Raw genomic sequence first — 27,672 nt, forward strand, 5'->3', positions numbered from 1 at the left:
ATGAACAAAAATAGATCCAGAGACATTAAAAGCATCAAACAGACAACCAAACATCAGAGGGAAGGGGGGAGGAGGTGAGGGGGTTCGGCGGGGTGTAAGAGATGAACCAAAAGACTTGTATGCATGCATAAAAGCATAACCCTTGGACACAGACAGTAGGGGGCTGAGGGCATGTGCTGGGGAGTGGGAGTGGCTGGGGAGAGGTCTATGGGGGAAAAAGGAGACATGTGTATCACTTTAAACAATAAATAATTTTTTAAAAGGTGAAGGTATAGTTCAAATAAAAATAAAAATTATATATTAAGTAGCTTGATCTAGACTCACAATAAAATCTTATTAACCTATAAGGCTAATGACCTAGACAGGCAACAAAATGATTTGTAAATTAACTTGATTTTTCTTAGTTAATTAGAGTAAGTAAAGAGGTTCTTGGATGGCTAGGAAATAAAATTTCTTTAATACATCAAGGCTGGCATAGCTATCAGTGACTATAAAAATGTCTTTACTAGCCCTGGCCAGTGTGGCTCAGTTGGTTTGAGCATTGTCCCATGCATTGAAGGGTCATGGGTTCCATTCCTGGTCAGGGCACATATCCAAGTTTCAGGTTCAACCCAGTTGGGACGCATACAGGAAGCATCCGATCGATGTTTCTCTCTCTCTCCCTCTCCCTATCTCTCTCTCTCTAAAAGTTAAAAAAAAAAAGTCTTTACTAAAATAAATGTACATTCTGTCTGAGTCCTTTTAAGTTAAAAGAAAGAAAACAAAAATAATCCCCTTAATAAAGCGTTTCTTAATACTCTCTATATTTAAATGTTTTAGAACACCCGATTAGCAGCATATCTAGATCTGAAATTATTCCCATCTACATTTTATTTATAAACTAGAGGCACGATGCACAAAATTTGTGCAAGAGTAGGCCTTCCTCCTCCCCTCCCCCTGCTGCCAGGACCCGGGCTTCCCTCGCAGCCCTGGCTTCGTCCGGAAGGACGTCTGGTCTAAATAGCATATTATGCTTTTATTATTAAAGATTATCAGATGAATATAAAATAAACTCTTATTTCAACAGAGACTTAAGTAGAAATATCTGCATTTCCATAAAATAGCATTATGTTAGAAGAGTATTCTGAAATAGCCAAAGATGTTTCAAAAATAAATTTACCTTCACAGTACTTGTTCTTTTTTTAGTTATTACCCACCAAGTAATAAGAAAGAAGAGACTTTTCCCCATACAAATGATAAATTTTCTGTGATTTGAGGAATACCGTGAATAAGGCATTTAAAGAATATTTTCAGGCATATCCCTGCAATTACACTAGTTTCGATTTTAGTAATTGTATCTACTAATATAATTTTTAAGAATGATTAACAATAATTGGTATTATGCAATATACTAAGATCTTCTGCAATCATATACTCGTTATTCATTAGAATCATGAGAGGTTAACAGACACTCTGGTGATTTCTTATACAGTTATTAAAACCTGCACAGCACTTCATAAGAAATAAAAACACAGGCATTTGACACCCATAGTATTAAATCCCCCCCAAATTGCTCATTTTAAATGTAATACTTTATTTAAAAAATATACATATAAATAAATAAATAAAAATACACATATAAAACTTATTTTTTAATGTGGAGGAATCAGAGAAACTGTATTTTAAAACATGGTTCACAAGGGATTATATATATTTATTACTAGGGAACTAGTTAGTTATACATGCTGATACAGAATGGTCTCTAAGATACATCAAATAGGGAACATGATATGCCATTTGTATTTAAAGAAAAAGATACAGAGACACACAAACCAACTATTATCTTTACTCATTTAGATGAATTGTGCTCCAGATGCATGGGTGTGTGTATATGTGTGTATATGTATATATGCACAAATATAATATATAAATTGTGTATATATACTAGCACACATATATATTCATATCACATATGAGTATATCTACATGCTGGAGGCGGAGGGGAAGTGGGCAGCTAAGAGCTATGGGTGAGAAGCAAATTTGTTTTACACTGCATAATCTCTTGTACCTGTTGAATTTTATGCTTGTGTATGTTATTACTTAAAATACAGCCTTTAAGGGATGGGTGGAGGACATTTAACATAAACCAATCAGAACACATACTTTTGAGATATGACCATAACTTTAGTTCCTAACTAAATCCTTATTACTGTCAGTATAATCAAATGTTCATACCTGAAAAGACTTTCATAAATATTTGTTTGGGGTGATACACAGTGTTACAACTGTCAAGACTCATCCAAATGAATATTTAAAGATTTGTGCATTTTATTATATAGCAATTATACCTATTTAAAAATTGATAAACTAGAACTTCTCTAATTTACATAAAAATAAGGTGGTAGTTTTCAACCATTTAACACAGTATAAACTACAGAAAAATATAAGAAAAAAGTTACCTCCTTCTAATTCCTTGTTACTCCAAATATATTCCACAGACTAGTAGAATCAGCATCTTCTGGGACAATGCTAGAAATTTGAATCTCAAGTCCCATCCCAGATTTACTGAGTCAGAATCTGTATTTTAACAAGATCCCAAAGGGCACATTAAAGTATGTGAATCTCTGATAACCTACCAGAGAATGTATGGTAGAAATCCAAGAAGCTCTACAGATGTACAACAAAGAGAGCGAATAGTAATGTAAGTACTGTGCCTGGAGGATGAATAGATGGAAGGTTCTTTGTTCAAGACTATCTGCACAGAAAAACATCCTAATAAATTCCAGTTGCACACTAACTATCCTTCGTAGTTGTTGTATTAATTAACTACTACTCGGCTACTTGCTGTCACTTTAGGATTTTAGCTATCCTAACACTCTTAGTCAAATGAAGTGCCAGGCAGAACATGAATATGCATATTACATATGTATATTCCAGATCTACTCAGATTATCTGATTCTATCTGAAGAGGAAGGTAGCAAATCAAATCTAATCCAGATCTTGAAATTCCAGTGGGGAATTACAAGGAGACTTTTAACATCATTAGATACCAGGCCCCAGGAAAAGTCTATATCTAAGCACAAGTTTATCAAAGTATGAAGGACCTTGCAAATCTTAAACATGAGAAAGTTCCACAGAGTTAAGGTAAATACTGCTTTATCCCGGAGGTGCAGGAGATGGAAGAAGGGTATGTAATAATGGAAGATTTCATTCAAAGTAACAGTTTGTTAAAAGACAAGACTCTTCACTGGTAAAATATCAAGTAGTGAGATGCACTTCCAAAATCAGATAGTTCAGCAATAGTAAGTATATTAAGACTTGAGAGACATCAGTCAAAGACTTGAGAGACATCGGTTAAAATTATCATCCATAATTTTGTGGGTTAAGTCTCTCTAGGAATTACTATACTGACAGGAGAAATTCTGAAATTTGCTGAAGTTCAGAAGCCAGAAAACTAGGGAAATATCCCAATAATTAAATGTAAAAGACAGCCCAAATAAGGAAAGAGGGGGTAATATGGGAGGAAAAAGGGGGAGGAATGATATACCATAGGATGCAAAGCCTAAGGAGGCTAAGTGTGTTGTGGCAAAAGAATGGATCATACCCACTAAAGGATATTCAAGTAAAACTGGGATGATTCAGATGATCTCTAGCAACACAATATTCAGAAATACAACTTGATGTCTCTGGCTCAAGGACTTGAGACCAGTGCTTCTCTGCCATAACTGATCATGACCTTGGTAACTTCTTCAAAAAGCACTTGCACCTTCAACCTTACCAAATTTTTATATGCCCAGGGATGAGATGGCAAAATTATGGCAAAGGACATGAACTACTCCCTCACAGATGCGATTCTGATACAATCTACCTCCATATGCATGTCCTTAAACATCAAATCACATTTATAGGCACTTTAAATTATACCAAATTTTGGCCTACAGATTTATTTTATATCATAATACTACCTCAAGTTAATGACTTTCTTGGGACTCAAGGGCTGAAGGACCTGATTTCTATAAACTTTCAAAACATTTTATGTGGTCATTTATCTTTACATCTGAACACATTGCACTTGACACAACAGAAAGAAAAAACAGCTGAGTATTACACCAATATTTATATTTTTACACTTTTCTAAGCTTGATTTGTTTGGGGCTATTATATTGTTTTTCAAAATATCTTACGCATCTGAAAAATGTAAATAATAACTTCTGGACAGCTGTGTAACTACCATCAAGCTTTCTCAAGCCTTTATAATATTCCATCCATTGGGTACTTAATACCTAAAAATAAAATATGCAAAAGCTAGAAATGGAAAAAATTGAGAAAAATCCCCTTAAAACTACTTTAATTTTCAAAAGTCACTTAATTTTAGACACAAATTTATAAAATAATTATATCATTACTTGGTAGCTATCTAACATTTGGGGGACTTTTGGTTTTTCTTGTCAATATATATATAAAAAAAAAGCACCCTAGCAAAAACATAGTAATTATAGTATTCCAATATGTAACATCATTAAGTTTTCTATTTTATAATACTTCTAATAACTGTTTTACTTCTCTATTAACATTAGAATATGGCAATGTTCTTTAGACTTATTTTTCCTTCTTTAGGTCATCTGTCTTTACTGTAATAATCTCAATATACTTTAGTATCAGATTTTTCATGTGTTTGAACAATGGGCACATAAAAACAGAGATGCAGTCATCCCTCTAGGTCAAACACATATAGGTATCCAAAAAGTACTATAAAAACTGGTTTCATATTAAATAATTTTGTGTGTACTGCTAAGCTAGCCTCTACATCTGACTAGTAACCCACCTTTTCAAGATCAAATAGATCAACTATGAATAATAACAAGATGCAATAGTACAGATATTAATAAGCCACAACTGAAAATAATAATCTCCTCCTGTTATTTAAGTCAAGTTTTGCAACCAGTTATATTCTTAAGAGAATCTTTCCTTTAAAGAACTGCAAATCGGGTGGAAAAAATAATAACATTAAATCATTCATTCAACAAACATTTATCAAGCACTTACACTAAGTGCAGGGCCTAGGCACTCTGTTAGGTGGTCAGGTAAGATACAGTGTCTGATTTCAAGTGATTCAGAAACTATTCAGAAACTATTTCAAAGTTCAATTCTAGGTTTATGACTCCATCCATAATCCATAAAAGAAATATTTCTTAAGAGCCCACTACATGCTAATGACTGTTCTAGGTAATGGAGATAAAGCAGTAAACAAAAGGTTCTTGCTCTCATGAAGTTTCCATTATGGTGCAGGGAGACAAGCAAACAAATAAAAGCGTATGTCAAGTGACAAAAATAGCTACAAAGGAAAATAAATCAGAGTAAAAAGACAGAGGGCAGTAATTTTATATAGGGTAGATGATATTCATATTCATATTCATATTGAAGATAAATCCTGTGAGTAAGCCTTTTATTTTTTTAAAATATGTTTTTATTGATTTCAGAGAGGAAGGCAGAGGGTGAGAGAAACATGAGTGATGAGAGAGAATCATCAACCAGCTGCCTCCTCCTACTGGGGTTCGAGCCCCAAACCGAGGTATGTGCCATGACCAGGAATCGGTCTGTGACCTCCTGGTTCATAGTCAACACTCAACCCTGAGCCACACCAGCCAGGTCAAACCTTTTATTTATGCTCTCATTTAATTGATATCTCAAAAGGCACCAATCCATCTTCACTTCACCAAGTTAAACAAAATTTTCCCAGTCTCCATTTTCCTTATATTCCTCCAAGCACCTGATACTGCTAACCATGTCCATTTTTATTTATTTATTTATTTATTTATTAGTTTGCTTTTTTAAAAAAAATATATTTTATTGATTTTTTACAGAGAGGAAGGGAGAGGGATAGAGAGCTAGAAACATCGATGAGAGAGAAACATCAACCAGCTGCCTCCTGCACACCCCCCACCGGGGATGTGCCCGCAACCAATGTACATGCCCTTGACCGGAATCAAACCTGGGACCCTTCAGTCCTCAGACCGACACTCTATCCACTGAGCCAAACCGGTTTCGGCTACCATGTCCATTTTTAAACCCTACTGGTCTACGTGACAAATTTCCTATCCATGTTCTTAACTTTAGCCATTAGGGTGATATCAATATACGCTTCACAATCACATCTAGGATTTGGTTAAGATCTTCTCCTATCTAATCAAGGGAGATAGATTTAAATTTTTGGGAATTGAACAGAATCTTGAGAAAAAATTAATTTTGTTCCAAATTTCCAATAGTTTTTAGAATATTTTATCTATATAAAAGCCTAAGCAACCGGCTGACTGTTTGACCATCCGACCGGTAGCTATGATGCGCACTGACCACCAGGGGGAAGATGCTGAACGCAGGAGTGGAAACCACAGACATGGAAACATGGAACTGACCAATTTCAGAGGAAAGAGGGCAGGGGGGGAGAGGGCGGGAGAAGATTAACCAAAGATCTTATATGCATACTAGAGGCCTGGTGCACGGATTCATGAACCAATGGGGTCACTCGGCCTGGCCTGCACCCTCTCACAATCCAGGACCCCTTGGGGGATGTCAGAGAGCCGGTTTCAGCCCAATCCCCACAGGCCAGGCCAAGAGACCCCACTGGTACACGAATCCGTGCACCGGGCCTCTAGTAACAATATAATGACATTGACTCAAGGCATTGAAGAGAAACAGCAAAAACAAACCCTTGTGCCCCGGCCTGCTCAGTTGGTTAAGCATCATCCTGCACATTAACGGTCACTGGTTCAATTCATAGTCAGGGCACTTACCCAGGTGGGTTTGGTCTCCAGTCAGGGCATGTGCAGGAAGCAACCAATCATATTTTTCTCTAACCTCTCTTTCTCTTTCCCCCTTCCTCCCTCTAAAATCAATAAAAACATATTTTTTAAAAAAAAAAAACCTTGTACAATATATTACATTTTATAAAGCCCTTTAGCAGTTTATTCATTTAATCCTCACAAAGTGATAATAACCTATGAGGCAGGCAATATTTCCAAAATGAAACACTTAAAATTTTGCTATGCGTTAATATAAGGAGGATTAAAAAGACAATGATTGCTACTTTTTTTAATCTTTGGTAAGGCAAAGCCTCTAGGTGTTTTCCATTCCAAAATTATATTTCACACTAGAGTTTTTGTCCTATAACTATGCCTTAAGCAAACTATTTAATCTATTAAAAACAAGATCCTACTTTCAAGAATGACATCATTAAAATTAGATTTAAAGAGCTATCATTCATTTTTCTTTAATATTTGAAAAATTCTTAAAAGTATAATGAAAAACATAAGAAATGTCTAATCCCAATATTCAAACAAAACTTACTAACATTTGGTATATTTCATATTTCTTTTAGCCCATTCCTATTACTTTTATTACTTTTTAAATTTCTCCATACTAACTAGAATATTAATATTCTCTAAAAAGGAAGCTTGCTTTTTATTTAAAAAAATAAACAAGTAAACAGGAGCCAGGGACCAAACTGACCAAAATTACTGTGAAATCAAATCAAACAATTTTTATAATTTTAAAAATTATTTCAGAGTCACAAGTGGGAAAGAACAAAATGAAATCTATTTATTCAATAAATATTTACTGTAAATACCACGTTAAAAGTGACATGAACAAAAGATTATGAACCTTAAGAAGACTGGATTCTCACCTGTTCAATCTCTTTGGTTTTTGATGCTATTGCTTTGGAGCGGCTGTTTAGCTGACTGTCTTCAAATAACTCTATGCCATCTGCTGCATTTGACTCAGGTTCTTCTGACTGGTCAATGAACAATGGTGCTGTGGATCCTGCCTTTAAGAGAAATTACAAATCTTTAATTGCTTTGTTAAAGGACTTGTATAGGCACTAACTTACAGATTCTATCAAGAGAATGTGCTAAATTTAACCTGTTTTAAGAAAACACTTTCAATTTCATTATGCATAACTAGGAGCCCGTTGCACGAAGTTTCGTGCAATAGACTTTTCCTTCACCTGGCTGCCGGCACCAGTTATCTGCCAGCAGCAGTTTTCCTCTGGCCATCTGCCGATCAGAGCGCCTCCCGCCAGCACGATCGGCCACCCCGAGAGGAACTCTGATCAGGAGGCGCTCCGATAGGGCGGGTGGCCAGAGGAAAACTGGCGGTTTAAGCTGGTGGGAGGAGCGGGGGTCCGGGACTCGCGAGTCCCCGACCCCCGCTCCTACCGCCAGCCAATCGGCCACCCTGAGTCCCGCCCCCCGCGCCTCTAGCCGGCCCAATCGTGGGCGTAGTGGAGTGATGGTAATTTGCACATTACTATTTTATTAGGTATGATGATAAGCAGGAGAATTAAAGAGAAAATAATTGGTAACTTAAAAATGTTAAGTATGACAAAGTTTCTAGACTTATTTAATTCCAAAATTATATTTCATGTGATTTTAAGACACAGCTAGAAGGTCTGTCCTATAACTATTCCTTAAGCAATCTATTTAAGAAACACTGAAGAGAAAAATTCCAATTGGAAGTGTTTATAAACATAAACATAAACATGGGCCTGGCCAGTGTGGCGCAGTGGTTGAGTGCCAAACCATGCACCAAGAGGTCGCTGGTTTGATTCCCAGTCAGGGCACATGCCCCAGTTGCTGACTCGATCCCCAGCAAGGGGGCATGAAGGAGGCAGCCAATTTATGTGATGTTTCTCTCTCATCAATGTTTCTATTTCTCCCTCTGTCTTCTTCAATCTCTAAAAATCAATAAATACATATTTTTTTAAAAGGAACATGAAAAAGAGCTCTATTTTCAGAAGTTAAAACTACCTTGCTCCTGTAGCCTAAAAATTTATTGAAATAAAAAGAAAACAATCCCCAAAAGCAATAATAACTTCTATTTTAGAACAATTCATTAATGAATAAATTATCCCGCAAAAAGACTACAGCCAATTACTCGTACTTTCTAAAAACACTGGAGAAAAAAAATGAATGAGGAAAGACTTTTATTTTAACTACACAGGTAGATCATCAGATTCTTTTTTTTAAATATCTTTTTATTGATTTCAGAGAGGAAAGAAGAGGGAGAGAGAAATAAAATATCAAGGTCTAATTAGATTTCTGTTCTGAATTCACTGTTTCATCACTAGTGGCTTAGCATGATTTCTAGAGATACTTTTAACAGCAAAGTATATAGATAATGCATTTTCATTTCATTCGATATTTATATTATTCTTACACTTCTAACTATTGGAGACTTTGACAGTATAATTGTTGAATTCAGTTATTCATATTCATACTATTACTGTATGTGATAAGTTTTAATATATAAGAATAGTTTCACCAAATATATTTTAAAATACTAGAATCAATTATTTTCTGCCCATAATTTAAAATCTAGACTAAAACTCTCAGAAGGGAAACATAAAGGAGAAATGATGCCTTACCTCATACTCAGAAATTTCAGGTAAGTTACTTTCATCTGCCTTCTCTAGCTTTTCAGCAGCCCACTTGCTTGCAGCCTCAGCAAGTTCCTTTTGAGTTAGCTTACTGGGTTTGTCTAACACCTAATAAAAACAAAAGAACAGTTCTGTTACAATTCTCGAGGGCTTTTAAACTTCAAATACATCAAGAAGTACACCCCACTTACACTTAAAATCATAGAAACCTTCAAATAACATCTAGAGAACAAGTACATTCTTTATTTGCTTTTTCAAAAAATATTCAACATTGAATTTAAGTAGCAATTCATTTGGGACATACAGACTAGCCTTTTAATTCCATTTACCTAAAACTTCAGAAATTAATCTAAGGAACAAAAGATACTGACAATGAACTAATATACTAATAGTATTTAGAACATATTAAGACATCATATGGATTTCAACTTTTTATCTGTAATTATATTCAATGAAATAAATAATGCCAAATCTCATCAGGGTAAATTTCTAATTAGTGTAACAGAAAAGTCCAGATATGCTATTTTTATAATTTGTAATAAGTTATATAAAGCCTACTCTTTACACAAAACCAATAAACTTAAAAGTCCATTTTTTAAAGAGGTTCTTTTTGTTGTTGTTTTGTTTTTATTTTAGAGAGAAAGAAAGGGAAAGGGAGAGATAGAAACATCAATGATGAAAGAGAATCATTAATCAGCTGCCTCCTGCACACCCCCTATGGGATTAAGCCCGAAACCTGGGCATGTGCCCTGACCAAAAATAGAACCAGTGAACTTTTGGTTCATGGGACAATGATCAACCAATTGAGCCACACTGGCCAGGGCTTAAATTTCATTTTTTGATACTACAATTACTTCCCTTCTTCAACCACTTACAACACTAAACAAGAAATGGGATATGAAGTTACAGACAGACCTGGGTTTGAATTCACTTGCCAGATAAATGATTTTATATACATAATTTATGACATTGTGTGTTTTAATTTCCTCATTTAAGAAATAGGGATAAATAATATTCACTGTTTTACTAGACTTATTGGGGTGATCCCTTTATATAAGTTATATAAATATTTAATCTCTATGTTGTACACCTGAAACTAATATAATACTATATGTTAACTACAATTTGAAATTTTTAAAAAATTAACAATATTCACTGTTTTACAAAGAAGTTTTGAGAATCAAGAGAGGTAACAGACCTGAAAGTATCTAATATAATGCTTAAGACTCTAGTTTTTCTTTCTTTTCCATATTCATTGTTAATGAATCTGTTATAATAACTAAAATATATTTAAAGATTGATCACTCCATGTGCTCAATATAAAAATGAAGAAAATAAAATGTTCTTCCTGGATTACATATGATTCTCCTAATACTTTTTACAGACCTATGTTATAGAATAAGATGTAAAAATTGTAAGACAAAAATTAGAACAAGTCTTTCCTTAGGCCCTTATGGTAACTGATTCCATTCTATTTTATTAGCATACATTTTCATCAATTAGGCCCTTCACCCCTAATCTTATCCCCACCTCTTCTCTAAAGTCACATGATTGATTCCAAATATATCTCCTCTGGACCACAGGGCCAGTAATCCCTGTTATAGTACACTACCACTTATAAAGTACTTGTATATGTAAACCAAAAAGAAAGTATTTTAATTAAATGGTATTCCATGAAGATGGCTAGGGTAGACTTTATTACCCCAACTTATAAACCAAGAAACTGAATGTCAAAAAAATAACAACACACACACACAAAAAAAAAAACTTCAAATACATCAAGAAGTACACCCCACTTACACTTAAAATCACATACACTTAAAGTCATTTCCCAGTTACTAGTAAATCCTGAGCTGGAACTTAAAACTAGGTCTTCCAGGACAACAAGGCCCTTGACCTCCTTCCATAGCTTATTCAATTCACCAACCCACTGGCTTGCCATCTGTAATGTTTACTGGAAGATAATAACGATGCATCTATGTGGCGAGATTCCGCAGTTATTAAAGAAGCCTAAATATCTAAGTCCAAAGATCTACCCATACATAAAGTTAAAATGTATAAGTAATTCTTTTATTATTACTTAGTAATAAAATGTAAAAGTTTTTTTAAAGATTAAAAGAACAGCACACAAATATATCAAAGAAGAAAATTACACCTCACTTTTTGGTGTATCTGTTTTATAGAGCAAAAACAAAACAAACATTGTAAGTTATCTCTAGTAATAAAGGAAGCAAAATCTTCTGTAACTCAATCCTCTATTCATCTGTCATTAAATCTGTCCATTTAAAAAACTCTCATTTGAAACTAACTTCTAAAAGCAGAAAACAAATTCTGAAAAAAAGGCCTTTGACCTCCTACATGAGGGCAGCCATACTATTGAAAAAAAAAGTCCTCCAACCAAATCAGGAAATCTAGGTAACAGAGCTCGCCAGAGCTACCATGTAACTCTGGGCAAAAGACAAAGGAAGGTGCACTTTCCAAATACATAAAATGATTCTAGATCTAAAATCTGAAATTCTGATTCCACCTTAAGACAAAAATGCAAACAATCTATACAAACTGTCAAGACAAAAATATCTAAAATTTATTATCGTTTCCCACTAAATATATTTTAATATGTGCCACAAAATTTTATGTTGTAACTTGTTTTTTCATGGCATTATAGTTCAAGGTAAATGAATATTTCATGTATAATAATTTAAATATTCACAGTGACTTGGATAGGCAAGTACTATTTGCTCTTCTTTCACTTCTACCTGACAAGAAAAACAAGCTGGTCTTTCAGGTGGATAATGCACCTTAACAAGGTAAGACAGAAAAAGAAAATCTAATCAATCTTTCCTGTTCAAAACCCAGCATTCTAAAATCCTGATTTCTGGGAAAGCTCTAAAGATACAAGTTGTCACAAAGACACCATTTTCTTTTCCTTTATGGCAGAGAAGTGCTGTCACCTTAATAGCAGCATAAACTGTATCTACTCCTGTGATACCTACTCTTGCTGAAAAGCCAAATGTACCAAAGACAGAAAAATAAAAAGAAGTGAGGAAAGAAGAGATGTAACAACAGTAAAAGAGTGTGAGGTTGGTGAAGAGAATCTCTAACTATGGAGAGCAGTTAGAAAAAAACAACAACTCAAAAATTTTAAGTTTTGAAGATTAGAACCAAAAATCATCGTTTCAACACATTTTAGGATGCTGCGAAGGTACTGACTGGAAGAATGATGTAGTGAAGAGTAGTTATGTTATGTCCTTGAGAAAATTAACTTCTGAGCCTTTTCTATAAAATGGAGATATATAACTACATTTTAAAATGGAAAGATAATTACAACCATAGTGTTACCGAACACCTGCGTCATCTCACATAATTACTATTTCTTTTTTGTGGTGAGAACATTTAAGATCTCTTAGCAACTTTCAAGCATATGATATATTATTATTAACTATAATCACTATGCTATACATTAGATCCCCAGAACTGTGATCAACATCTCTTCCCCCACTCACCACCCCCATCCCCTGGTAATCACCTTTCTCATCAATGTTTCTGTAAATTCTGCATTTTTAGATTCCACGGGTGAGATCATACAGTACTGTCTTTTTCTAACTATTTCACCTAGCATAATGCCCTAAAGATCCATCCATGTTGCAAAAGGCAAGATGTCTCTTTCTCATGACTGAATAATATCCCATTGTGTGCATACACCACAACTTCTTTATCCATTTTTCCATTGTGGGACACTAAGGTTGCTTCCATGTCTTAGCTATTGTAAATACTGCTGCAATGAACATGGGAGTGCAATTATCCCTTCAAGATCCTATTTTATTTCCTTTGGGTATATACCCAGACGTGGGATAGCTGGATCACGTGGTTGCTCTATTTTTTAATTTTCAAGGAGCCTCCATACTGTTTTCCATAATGGCTACACCAATTTACATTCCCTCCAACAGTATACGTACAAAGGTTCCCTTTTCTACACTCCTTCCTCAACACTTACCAGTATCTCTTATCTTTTTAATGACAGCCATTCCAACAGGTTTGAGGTGACCTCTCACTGTAGTTTTGATTTACATTTCCTTAGTGATTAGTGATGTTGAGAACCTTTTCATGTACCTGTTGGTCATTTGTATACCTTCTTTAGAAAAATGTCTACTCAGTTTCTCTGAACATTTTTTAATAGAATTTTTGTTTTTTTTCCTATTGAGTTACATAAGTTCTTTATATATTTTGGGTATTAATCCCTTATCAGATATTTGATTTGAAAATATTTTCTCCCATTTTGTAAGTTGCCTTATCATTTTGTTGATGGTTTTTCTTTTATGTACAGAAACTTTAATTTGATGTGGTCCCATTAGTTTATTTTTTGCTTTTTTTCCCCTTGCTTTTGGTGTCAAATTTTAAAAATCACTGCTAAGACCAATGTCAAGCTTATCCCCTAAATTTTCTTCTAGGACTTCTAAGGTTTCAAGTTTTTAATCCACTTCAAGTGGATTTTTACTTATAGTGTAAAATAGGGGTACAATTTGTTCTGTTGTATGTGACTTCTCAGTTTTCCCAACAGACTTTATAGAAGAGACGGTTCTCTCCCCATTGTATAGTCTTGGTTCCTTGTTATAAGTTAATTAGCCATATATGCATGGGTTTATTTCTGAGGTCTCTATTCTGTTCCATTAACCAATATGTCAGTTTTTATGCCAATACCATACTGTTTTATTATAATCTATACTAATAAAAGCCTAGGTGGCGTCTTGCCCTCACATCATCACAAGATGGCCACCCCCATGTCGTCACAAGATGGCTGGCAGGGGAGGGCAGCTGGGGGCGATCGGGCCGGCAGGGGAGCAGTTAGGTGTCAATCAGGCCAGCACAGGAGTGGTTAGGGGTTATCAGGCTGGCAGGCAGAAGTGGTTAGGGGCAATCAGGTAGGCAGGCAGGCGAGCAATCAGGAGCCAGCAGTCCCGGGTTGTGAGAAAGATGTCCCAGATTGGAGAGGGTGCAGGCTGGGCTGAGAGACACCCCCCACCCCCAGTGCACGAATTTCGTGCACCGGGCCTCTAGTTTTGTAATATAGTTTAAAGTCAGTAACTGTGATGTCGCCAGCCTTGTTCTTTTTTCTCAAGATCACTTTGGCTACTTGGGGTTCTTTTTAGCTCCACATAAATGTTAGGATTGTTTGTTCTATTTCTGTGAAAAATGACACTGGAATTTTGATAGCAATTGCATTGAATCTGTAGATTCTTTGGATAACATGGACATTTTAACAATATTAATTCTTCCAATCCATGAGCACAAAATGTCTTTCCATTTTTTACCTCTTCAATTTCTTTCATCCATGTCTTATAGTTTTCAGTATACAGATCATTTATCTGCTTGGTTAAATTTATTTCTAAGTATTTCATTCTTTTTTATGCTATTATAAATGGGATTATCTTAATTTCATTTCCTTATAGTCCCTTTTGGTATATAGAAATGCAACTTATTATTCCAATATTCATTTTGTATCCTGCAACTTAACTGAATTTATTAGTTCTAACAATTTTAGTGTAAATTCTTTAGAGTTTTCTATATATAGTGTCATGCTAGCTGTAAACAGAGACAGTTTTACTTCTTCCTTTCCCACTGGAAGCCTTTGATTTCTTTTTCTTGCATAACTGCTGTGGCTGGGACTTCCAGCACTCTGCTGACTAAACATGGTGAGGGTGGGCACCCTATCTTGTTCCTGGTGTTAGAAAATGCTTTTAGCTTTGCACCACTGAGTACAATGTTAGCTATGGGCTTGTTACCTATGGCCTTTATTATGTCAATGTACATTTCCTCTATTTGTTCAGAATTTTTATCATGAGTGGATGAATAGATGTTGAACTCTATCAAATGACTTTTCTGCATCTACTGATATGGTCGTATAATATTTATCCTTCATTTTGTTCACGTGGTATAACACATGGATTGATTTATGGATGTTGAACCATCCTTGCATCTATGAAATAAATCCCACTTCATCATGATGCCCATCAAATACGTCCCAACTGAATATTCACTGCTACCTGGTTATGGTCAAGATGAGCAAGGGCAGCAGCAAAGACTAATTTTAGCATAACTTGTGAAAAAAATTCTATGATAAAACTGCTCATTCACTCTGGTAGCTACTTTCAAGCTGTGGTTACTTACAATTCAAGTTTTTAAATGCAAATTACCCCCATTATGACAATAAAGAATAAAAGCATCTGTACTAGACAGTCCATATCGTTTTCTTTGTAATTCCTCTTCAAATTGATTTTATAAATATAACAAACCTTTGATGAAGGAACTGTTGAAGAACTTGAGGGTGAAGTGTCTCTTGATGTTTTCAAAGACTGAACAGGTCTCTCTTTATCTACATAAGAAAATGTACAATGAAATTTTTTAGCTCATCTGTTTTCAATTAGTGTGATTTTGTATTTGAATAAACAAAGGGGGTATACACTTATTTTAGTACTGAAATTTCCCATTACATTATTAAATTAAACCCTAGTTAATATTTAAATCTACTGATCCTTCTAAGAGGCTGAGCAGCATCAAAATTTTTAATTAATCTAGAACCAGTGGACATCATATACGGCCATCTGTATAGGCCACGCCAATGCCAGTTTGCAAACACAGAACCACTGAGAAGACCTCAAGGCAAAAAAAATTTCAAAATCATAAATGCTTCCTCCTCCAAGTTCTTAAAATCTAACTTTTAATACATCACAATAAAAACCCCAGGGAGTTATTGTATAAATCCCACCAAAGAGAACTAGGTAATTAAACAGTAGCTCACAGAGAGAAGCATGTAGGAAATTTAGCTGGTATTCCTTAAATGCTTAGACAGCCTAAAAAATAAAATTAAAAACTAGAAAACTATAATTTAGAGGGCTAATCCAGCCCCTGATATAAATGAGTATCTAGATATATGGTAAATGATTAATAATAAATCTGAATGAGATAAAATCATTAACCTTTATCTTTAGTCAATTCAGACACCCATGTCAGTGCTCTATGTATACCATTATTTTTATAGAAACTTTAGCCAGAAAATAGATTTAAATAATATTAATTTAGCCAGTTCAACAACAACAAAATGAGTTCAGTTAAATATAATCTTAAAAATAACAATGAGTTGTTCCTGACAGAAAAACATTTCATTACATTGTCTATATGTGTCAAATATAACATAAATCCCTTGCTCTTAACTTCTAGAAAAACTGGTGAAATTATGAAGAAGAGGAAAAAGTGACACCAAGTTTGCAGTGACACAGAAGCTGGTCAAGACTGGACAGTGAATTAAGGCCAAGAAAGCAGTCAAGAGCAGAGGCAGAGACAAAACGACTTTACAACTGAGGCAAAGCCAGCTTCAGTCAAAAAAAGCCTCTTAGGCTCTTCCTGCTGTGGCCGAGATAGCTAAGCAAGGGCCTGGAGACACACAGGCTTCTGAGGCCCTTAGGACAGTAGTGAGTAGCATCTCTTCCTAATGTCCTGCAGACCAGAAAGGCTTTCTCAGGCCCCCCTCCACCCCCCACCCCCACCCCCGCACACACACACACACCCCTCACCTCTCTAGGGACATTTGGCAATGTGTGAAGATACTTTTTATTTCACAAGTGGGAGAGTTGCCTCTGATACATAGTAAACAGAGGCTAGGGATGCTGCTAAACATCCAGAAATGTACAGGACACAACAAATGTCAATTCCTGCTCTAGGCACAGTATTCCAACTCTGAAGCTCCAACAGTCTTAAAAAAGACATAACCCTAGAATCTTTTAACTTGTGGTATCATTAAGAAGTTTTCACACTAAGCAAGTTTAAAAGTTCTTGTAGACCTTAAAAATCAAAAATAAAATACCAATCATCACTACATCCCCAAATAATTCAGAGCATGGCTTATTTAGTCATTCCCTACTGTATTTCCATTGCACATGGTAAATTCCACATGATCCTGTGACAGTGTCAGTCTACCCTCCACACCAAAAGCACCTAGAGGAACAAGTATCATAGCTTATTTATTTCTGAATTCTCAGGACCTACCTAGCTTGAGTCCTTTAAGTAAAAGGCACTCAAAAATTGGGTGAAAAGATAATTTGTTCTTTTACTCTTAGACTGCAATGAACTCCCCATCCTAGTCAGATAATCTATTCCTTGAAAGGAAATGAGGAGCTGAACCAATAAGCACAGCACATTAAAGGCATACTTGTAGGTTCAATTCGGGCACACAGCAGCTAGACACAGAAAAAAAACTTTCACAAGCACTTGTTAATTTCTTACCTAGCATTTCCTTTACAAACAAAACATCAGCACTATGGCTATGCAAAGTATGGTGCCCAAGTATAGCCTTACAATCTATCTTGATTGTAGCTGAAGAAGGGCTAACTTAAGCAGCTATCAACTAATGTCAGTGTGCAGAAGCAAAGGAACACTGAAGGGTAGGGCAGGTGGCTTGGCATATAGCCACACATATTCATATATACCAAGTGCATGAAAGGGACAGACAGGCAAGGAGCAAAAGATGAAGGATGACATAGAAGGTAGCAGAAAGGGCACAGGAAAGGTAAAAAGAAACCCCCTGAACCTACTGTTGTACCTGTCAATGACTTATCTAGTCTATAGATCTCAACCTTCTATGAGGTAACTATTGCTGACCAGGAATGGCTGGCCCGGGCACATCACCCTTGAGTCCCCTATTATCTGAGTCTACTGTTCAACTCTGGTTCCAACAGTAGACTACTGGAGCAGTTACACACTTTCCCTTCTATAACCTCAATCAATTCAAGCACCCACCCTCTTACACCCCCAAATAAAAATCTAGCTCAAAACTCACCTCTTTCTGGCTTTCCTTCATTCTGCCGTTTGTAGGAAGCAGCTGCACGCACGGATTCTAAGGAAAGGTGGGCAGGGAGGAATTACTACCAGTAAGCACCTCTGTGCCCAGGAGGAACAAGAGAAGGACCCAGATGTGGTAGTGATAAGAATAGGAACTTCTTAGCACTTGCTGGTGATCCTAACCTCTTTCCTAACCTGCCTTCAACTACAGCTGCCTGATCAGCCACCACGGAAGAGGAGTAACATAACAGGAAAAAATCTGCTTAAGATCATAAGTGGACTGGGTCCAAGACCGACAACGTGAAATATGACGATGAGGCTAACCAAGGATAGCATGGGCAGAAAGAAATGAGGAAAGGAGCATCAAATAAGATACCAAAAATTGAAGATGAGATCATATTTTACTCTTAAGAGCCTAATCTAATCTCCTAATCTAATCTCCTCCATAAAGTCAACATTCAAAGGATTGGTTAAAGAATGACACCAAAATATCAAAGATGAATTATCATTAGCAATAAAAAAGAACACAGGAAGGATTTCATAGTAGTTATTTTGAAATGCTCTCAACAGGAAGCCTATTACTAGATCGTGCTATTTCTTTTTATACAAACTTTCTCATAGATGAATTTTCTTTTTTTTTTTTTTTTTTTTTATCCTCACCCGAGGATATTTTTCCATTGATTTTTAGAGAGTGGCAGAGAGAGGGAAAGACAGAGAAATATGAATGTGAGTCCTGCATGCGCCCCCACCAGGGCCTGGACTGGGTAGGAGCCTGCAACTGAGGTATGTGCCCTTGACCCGAATAGAACCCAGGACCCTTCGGTCCGCAGGCCAACGCTCTATCCACTGAGCCAAACCGGCAAGGGTGATGAATTTTCTTTATACATAAATCCACACCTACTCTCTTTGTTGGATCCCTAATTATCTCATACTTAGAAGCATGTAAATATTTTATTAGCTTCCTGTAAACTCTTGATGCAGATAAAATCAGCTTCCTAAATAGCCTAAAAATACTAGCAGAGATTCCCAGATATCTTTGCAATAACATACAAATTCCTTCTTCTATTATAGACCCCAAATTGCCAATTTTACTTTTTTTCTGAGAAAGTAACACACCTTTTCTGAACCATTTTGGCACTGTCAGCACCTTGTATTAAACAAATGGTGCCCTCCTACTTTTGGAAGAATGTGGCTGAAGATGCAGTGTCCCTCTTATTGTTCACTGATCTATCAGGAAATTTCTGTTCCTCCTGAGCAGCTGATATCTTTTTACCTAAGGTACACTGTGAACACTATTACTGCTCATTTCCTCTTTGTTTTAGGCAAATCCTTAGTTCACCTACAGCAACTACTGAGATAAGCCTTATCATAGGCATTTAATATATTACTAACTTTATTCTTATTTTTGTTTTCATTTAATTTTCCTTTTACATAAAAGCCTTCACCCATTTTCGTAATCCTATTTTATTAAGTGTTTATTTGTTAACCTGTCTCAAATTCTTTGTAGTTCAAGAAATAAGGACGGGGATGTTTTACAGGAGTGTCTGGTGTGTGAGGCTGGCTCGTGTTAGCTGGTGAGAGTGGAATGTCTGCATCTCTTCCAAACTGCAAGTTTAATGACTCCACATGGGTAGCCTGAAATCAGCCACAGTGGTAGCATTTACTCCATGGATATTGGCAAATATCACAAACCAGGTAGTTTTCCCCTCCAAAGAGTCAGTTTACTAATACATGCTATGTTTATTGATTTCGATTCCAAATTTCAGAGACACTACAGGAATTACCACATTTAACTACAGAGTTCTAGCCATGCTGCCCTAAACAAGCTTGGACTATTTAATAAATTCTAACAGACTAGTAAAACCACCTAGCTGAAACTGGCTCAAGTTGCAGAATCATAAAAAAATAAATAAATAAATAAAGTGGTTGTTTTAATTTTTTAAATTTTAGAGTATATTTTAATACAAGAGATAGTAGAAACAACCCCACTGTGCTTAAACTCTTCATCCCAGAGCTTCCAAGGACAGGTGTATATTAAAACCAGGAGTCTTGTCCTGGCCGGTGTCACCCTGCGCACCGAAAGATTGCAGGTTTGATTCTTGATCAGGCACATGCCTGGGTTGTGCATGAGGCTGCCAATATATGTGTCACTATCACACTGATGTTTCTCTTTCTCTCCTTCTCCCTTCCATTGTCTGTAAAGATCAACTAAAAACAACAACAAAACAACCAAGGGTCTTTCTTCTTGTCCTCTACTACAGCATATTAATGATTCCTAAACAAGGTTTTTTTTAATATTTTGCCATTTGGTTTTCATGCCTTTGTACTTCTGTGTTTATACTTCCTAACTACACCTTTCTCTTTCTTCTTTGTTGGTTATTGTTCCTCAAAGTGAGTGTTCCTAACCCCAGTTCTTTTTGCTCTGCTATTCTTATGTGGCTTCAATCACTATAAATACCCGTGTTTTTCAAATCTGCTTCTTTAATTCACATGTCTTTATTTCTAACTGACAGGATGCTACTCTTCAGCTATTACCTCAAATTCATCTCACACATGATCTTAGTAAGCAGCACTAACTCCCTACTTGAGAGCAGGACAAAAAGGCTCAACACATTTGTGCCTTTGCTGTGACTTGCTAAAGAAAGTAAGTTCCAAATTAGGATAAAGGAAAGAAGCCAGGAAAGAAAAATTCTGAATAGCGCAGTAAGGAAATCAGAATCCAAGTCCATATTTTGGTGAGTGAAAGAATAAATGGGAAGGAAGAAAATGAAGAGGAATTTCAAATACTGGTTCCATAGACCAAGTATAAAGTTCTTTCCATGCAGATGAAATCAAAGCTAGAGAAGCAGATTATTATTCTAACAAACATTTAAAAGTTCTAAAAGAATTTAATATTTGGTGACTCTCTGAAGTAATAGCTGATTTAAATATTAATAAAACAATATTTGATGACTCTTTAAAAAGAAAAGCTATAAATTTGATATGGTCTTTCAGAAATATGCTTTCTTTCTAATGTGTTATCCGTGTGAAAGCCATGATAAACCTAACCAGACTCATACAATCCTAATTAAGTGTTGTTATTGATAATCTATGAAAGAACAAAGGATAGTACTAGAAAAAAAATCATCATTAAAGATCATAAAACTATGAATTCTGTCTTGCATATTATTAAATTATTGGTACAGTGCCTGACATATAGGAACAAAACACACTTCTGAATGAAAGTCTTTTCAATAACACTCATGTACATGGACAACAGTGTGGTGACTGCAAGGGAGAGAAGGGTGGGGGGAGTTTAAGGAGGGTATCAGGGCATACAGGGTGATGAAAGGAGACTTGACTTGGGGTGTTGAACACACAATACAGTGTACAAATTATGTGGAATTGTGTACCTGAAACCTGTATAATTTTGTTAACCAGTGTCACCCCAATAAATTCAATAAAAAGTAAAGAAAAAGGCATTTTCAATAAACAAAAAAAGTCGTAGCACAGGTCATTCATCTTTCCCTTGAAGCTTTGAAAGAGAAATTAAGATATGAACAAATGAAGATGTGGTGCTGACACAGAAGATAAGGAAATAATTTATTTTCTCCATCATGAATGATGACATACAAATTTGGGGCTCTTGGTTAGGAAGAGCAGGATTTCCTAGAGATCTACTGATTTATTCAAAAGGATACAAAACAGAATATAGAGGGGACAGAAGAAAATGCTCTGTGGTCAAGACTCAAAAAACAAAAAAGAGAAACCCCACAAAAAAAAACAACTTGAGGGGTAGATAAAGCTTTGCATCACTTTTGCTTCCCTAAAGTAATCATCTTTAGAAGGTTAAAAATGCAACAAGTTGAAGTAAAGGTATATTAACTATGAATAGTTTGGAAGTGCACTTCTAAATAGAATTCTCCTTTAATAATCAGCTAAAACCACTGGAGCTCACTTTTTAAAACATCAATCAAACATATCATCAGTACATTACGAATGTCTGCTATTGACAGAGCACACTAAGTCCTAAACAAGGATACTATAAATGCCTACACATATGGAAACGTCATTAACTAATTACTTTTTAGAACCACGGTCATTCAGATGCTTGAAAAACTATAGCTATACTCCTAGGATTTCCCCAGGAAACTCAGACAAAGCTCTCTTGTGAGTAAGCAACAGAGTCTCTAACAAAAAGAATATAGAGTATCTACTTCCACTGCACACTAATAGCATGGACCAATTAACAGTCCAAGATCTTCCATGAGACTAAATTACATGTCAGGTACTCCACATGAGATAGCTCATAGGCCTTCACCACTTGCATCTTTCCACCAACTTCTATCCACCCTTCAGATTTTATCTAAAATGTCTATTCCTATGTAATGACTTGTTTGTCTCCATCACTAGATCGTAAACTCAGAGGGCAAAGACTGGATTTTTCTTGCTTGGCAAACCATTTATTTGAAATAAATTTTTGTTAAATGAAAAACTGTGTGAATACTGATCATAAATACAGTGACTTTCAAACCAAGAAACACTATATTCAGCTGCTAAGAGAATGGGTTTAATCTTCCTACTGCCTAATATACAAGATCTTAGGATAAAGCCTTATTTCTATATCCCTATTACCATCTAAACCTGCACCGAAAAGCCTTCCTTCTAAAGGCAGACTTAAGCTTCTAAATTTTGTTGGAATTTCAGCTATAATCCAAAAATTAATGTGGACTTCCAAATTTATTCATAGCCAACCAGGTCTTTAGACATGTATCTTTTCCAATTACATTGGTGTTCAATAACAAAGGCTATCTTCCAAATATTCTCTTCTCAAAATAGTATTTTTTTTCATTTTACTTTTTATTAAATTTATTAGGGTAACATTGTTCAACAAGACCGTATCGGTTTCAAGTGTAGATTTCTATGATACACGATCAGTATACTGCATTGTGTTCCTACCACCCAAAGTCAAATTAAAATATATGTATTTTTAATTCTTGTACATTTTCAGTTATCTTAGATATACTTTCAAAATAGATTAAGCACAGTCTTTCTTTAAAATATCTTCTATTCATAGTAATTGTTGCTGGTATCAAGAAAATAAGGGAAGCCAGGCCGGTATGGCTCAGTGGTTGAGTGTCAGCCTATGAACCAGGAGGTCGAAGTTCAATTCCCAGTCAGGGCATATGCCTGGGTTTCCAGCTTGATCCCCAGTAGGGGGCATGCAAAAGGCAGCTGATCAATGATTCTTTCTCATCATTGATGTTTCTATTCTCTCTCCCTCTCCCTTTTGCTCTGAAATCCAACAAAAATATATTAAAAAATAAAAACAATGCTCAGTTGATTGGAGCATCATCCTATACAACAAAAGGTTGTGGGTTGGATTCCTGGTAGGGACATGCAAGGAAGACAACAGATCAATGTTTCTCACATTGATGTTTTTCTCTCGCTCTCTGAAGAAATCCATAAGCATATCATCGGGTGAGGATTAGAAAAGAAAATAATGGGAGGGTGGGCCCAAAGTCAGAACTAAAAAACAGACACATGTTCAACCTAAGAACTTGTATGCATATATGCATAACCCATGGATACAGACAATAGGGTGGTAAAGGCCAGGGGCAGGGGCTAGAAGGGGTCAATGGGGGGGGAGGGGGAAGGGGACATATGTAATACTTTAAGCAATAAAGATTTTAAAAGAAAGAAAGAAAAACAGACATAGATCAACAAAAACAATAAATTTCCAAATCTTCCAGAGTAATGATATTTAAAAATTCAACCAAAATGTCACACTGCCTAATTCATATATGAGCATCACTGGTAAAGTTGACATTACAATCTATAGCAAATGTTTAGACTGAATTAACAAAGAGGCATAATCACTGACATAATCATCCCAGGAGGCACAAAGCCTTTAATGTTTAAAAATAAGGCAAGGCAATTTTTATGCCATTGTTTTGATAGAGGAAATGCTTTATAACTTGAATTTCAACAAAGTACCAAGTCTTCCATGAAATCCACAAATGAAAGAAAGACAAGATTGGGGATCACAACTGGTTGAATAACAGCAAATAATGCAGATAAATGGCTGAAGTCCACAGAGAAAGGTCTCTAAAGTTTCTATAACAGGCCTTACCTTACGCTACTCTACAAAATTATTAATGATTAATATAAAACACATAATGCATACTTCATTTGCAGATAAAACAAAGCTATTTATATGCTGCTAATATATAGGACCACTAAATGAGATTTTTAAACCTCTATGGAAGAAAATTATAAGCCAAAATTAATTAGATGAAATTTAACATAACTAGATTTTTTTAATGCATTAACTACACACAAACAATTGCACCAGAAAAAGTACAGCTGAAGAGCATTTTAAGAATAAAATATAGGAAAATGGTTTAGGTTTCAATTGTCTACAGTCTCAGTAAGGATCAGTAATGCAATGTGGTTGACAAAATAAAAGTTTACTTCTGGCATCACAACTTCAAAGGAACAGAAAAAAATTTAGCAAAGCAAAAGGTCCAAAAATCATGCCAAATAAAAGGAACAGCTGAAAGAACTAAATATATTTATACCTGAAAAACAAAAATTGAGAAGATTATGATGGGACTCTTCAAATACATAAATGGTTATAATATAAAAAAAATTATCTTTATGGGTTTAAGATAAATAGCATTATGTACATGTTACAGGAAAATATTTTGTTTTATTAAAGTGAGCTATACAAAGATGGAAAGGCTAGATTGTGATACATTAAACATCACAGGAAGTACTTTAACAAAGAATGGGTATGAGTGACTAAACTTAGTGATCTCTGGTGTATTACAATGCTATAATCAATCCTAAACAAAAGATAAATAAAAGTTGAGCTAGGAAAACAATAGGATTCATTTGAAAAGGGGGAGTCAAATGGGAAAGTAAGTATCCGAGAGAGCTGACAAATGGGGAGATGATAGGTCAGATTAATTAGAATAAAAATAAACTTCAAGTAAAAATATTCAAGCCCGACCGGTGTGGCTCAGTGGTTGAGCATCAATCTATGAACCAAGGGGTCATGGTTCGATTCCGGTGGTCAGGGCACATGTCCAGGTTGCAGGCTCGATCCCCAGTGGGGGAAGCTGCAGGAGCATGATGTTTCTCTCTCGATGTTTCTATCTCTCCATTCCTCTCCCTTCTCCTCTCTCTCTATAAAGTCAATAAAAACATATTTTAAAAAAATATTCAAAACTATTTTAACTAGAACAGTCTCATAAACAAAGGAAAAGGAATTGAGGTTAACTAGGACAACCCACCCTGGTGGCATGTAAATATGGATAACAAAAAGAAACAAAAAATAATATGGTAGTCACAGCTTTGACCAGATTAGTCCAATTAAGTTATAAGCAGAAGTCTTATACATGAAGCACATGATAAAAATAATTTGATTTAGGAGGATAATCAGTCTAAAGCAGAACAAAGTTCCATAGGTTTAACCCAAAAAGCCAAGTAAAATAAATTTAATTAAGTGCATGTGTGCACGTGTGTGTTCGTATGCACATGTATAAGCTCAAAATGGGAAATAACTAGTTGAGATGAAAAAGGAGTAAAAATCATTCTGTGGCTTATAATTAAGCACATAACAGACATTAAATGCACAGAAGAATTATGAATAATTAGTCCTTAAATGGTTACCATGTGCCAAAGGTAGGTACTAGAATTATAGCAGTCTACTTCTCAAGTTATATAAATTTCTAACCACAGTGCTAAACACCTGAAACTAATATAATATTGAATGTCAACTGTAATTGAAAAACAATTTTTAATACAAAAATGGTTACCATGGCCAAACTAATAAGTGATTATTAAAATAAGTAAAATTACTCTGAAAAGTATGAAAAAGCAAAAAAAAAGTTAAAGAATTAGCAAAATGGTAAAATTAGCAAAATTATTTTTACCTGTTATTTATACAAACATTTTATATCTATGGCAAACCCTAGCTGGTTTAGCTCAGTGGATAGAGCAGCAGCCTGTGGACTGAAGGGTCCCAGGTTCGATTCCGGTCAAGGGCACATGCCCCGGTTGCAGGCTCAATCTCCAGTAGAGGGTGTACAGGAGGCGGCCGATTAAGGATTCTTATCATTGATGTTTCTCTCTCTCTCTCCCTCTCCCTTCCTCTCTGAAATCAATAAAAATATATGAAAAAAATAGAATTTAAGGTAATTTAAAAATTAAAAATAAAATCTGTGGCAAAATTTTCATTTACATTAGAAAACTAAATTAATACAATACTGCTAATTAACCCAGTTTAAATGACTGATCATTGAAGGACCCTGTTTCTCAGTTCTTTTTTTTGAAGAAAAGCAAGGTAAGGTGCTATCAATATTTGTTACAATTAGATTTAAAGCAAAAGTTGGTATCATAAATATGTGAATTAATAATTACTTTTCCCATTTACTGATCAAAACAAGACTTCATTATCTTTTTGACAGATGATCTTATGCAACTATTCTGAAAACCATTTACATGAAAGGAGCATAGAAAAACATTTAATAGTTCAGCCCAGCCATGGCCAGCATGCTCAATGGTTAGAGCATTATCTAATTCACCAATAACTATCATAAATAACTTAACAGCCTTAATATAAGCTGTCAAGTAAGAATTTCAAGCCTCCATTTTTCTCATGCTTTGTTTGAAAGGTTTCATAATCAGTTTCCCATGATACTTTCCTCCTCTTAATCAAATCATTAATAGATTTGGATTTAAGTCATATACATACAAAAACTATGCTCCTAGGAGGTATCTGGCTAATTTTGGATATTTCTGGCTGTGCGTGTGAGCATGCATTACAACTTTCAGATAGTTTTTCTCCTTGATGGAGAGAAGGGTGGAGGGAGAGAGGAAGGAAATATCAGACTGTTAACACTGAACTCCAGAATAAAACTGTTACCTGGAACTATTCTGAAAACATTTTAAGCACTCAGACATATGTGTGTGATCATTCATACACATGTAATTAAAAAATTTTTTTGGAAGCCCCACTCTATCTAGCTCTGAAAATAGTAAACAATTGATAAATGTTTCTTAAATACAGGAATCCAGCAACAGCTCCAATGGAGACATTCTGATAACCTGAAGTGATTTTCCATCCATCTTAACAACCAGGAGGCACAAACTGTTAAACTAAAAATGTTATTATTTGAAAAAAAACAAAACACAGATAATAAAAAAGGAGTTAAAAAGGAAAAAAAAAAATCATACTTTTCTGATTTCTCGACTTATAATTCCTTATACCTAGTAGATACTTCTCCACTTACAGAAATCTGAAATAAAAGATAAGCCCAAATGTCATGTTCTCCCATCCCCAGAGTGAGAATCTCTCTTATTTTGACCTGCTCATGTTAGGTTATCTCATTTATGACATATTGATTCTTGTATCCGTTATATTTTACATATGCTATATTTAC

The 27,672-nt window shown here is 35.3% G+C and overlaps 1 protein-coding gene across 7 annotated transcripts in view; it reads right to left on the reverse strand.

Annotated features, from left to right (window-relative positions):
• PPHLN1 (periphilin 1) overlaps nucleotides 1-27,672 on the reverse strand; it is a 100,514-nt gene that overhangs the window by 34,494 nt on the left and 38,348 nt on the right. For 5 of the 7 annotated variants that reach the window (XM_008140569.3, XM_008140567.3, XM_028144185.2 and 2 more), the window contains 4 exons: nucleotides 18,243-18,299; nucleotides 15,703-15,782; nucleotides 9,401-9,520; nucleotides 7,661-7,801 (listed from right to left, as the gene is read on the reverse strand). In XM_008140569.3, coding sequence (XP_008138791.2) covers nucleotides 7,661-7,801; nucleotides 9,401-9,520; nucleotides 15,703-15,782; nucleotides 18,243-18,299 — 398 coding nt within the window. The remainder of the gene's footprint in view (nucleotides 1-7,660; nucleotides 7,802-9,400; nucleotides 9,521-15,702; nucleotides 15,783-18,242; nucleotides 18,300-27,672) is intronic. The other 2 variants (XM_008140570.3, XM_028144187.2) reach the window with 1 other exon arrangement.

This window comes from Eptesicus fuscus, chromosome 7 (genome assembly GCF_027574615.1).
Source record: "Eptesicus fuscus isolate TK198812 chromosome 7, DD_ASM_mEF_20220401, whole genome shotgun sequence".
Lineage (NCBI taxonomy): Eukaryota > Metazoa > Chordata > Mammalia > Chiroptera > Vespertilionidae > Eptesicus > Eptesicus fuscus.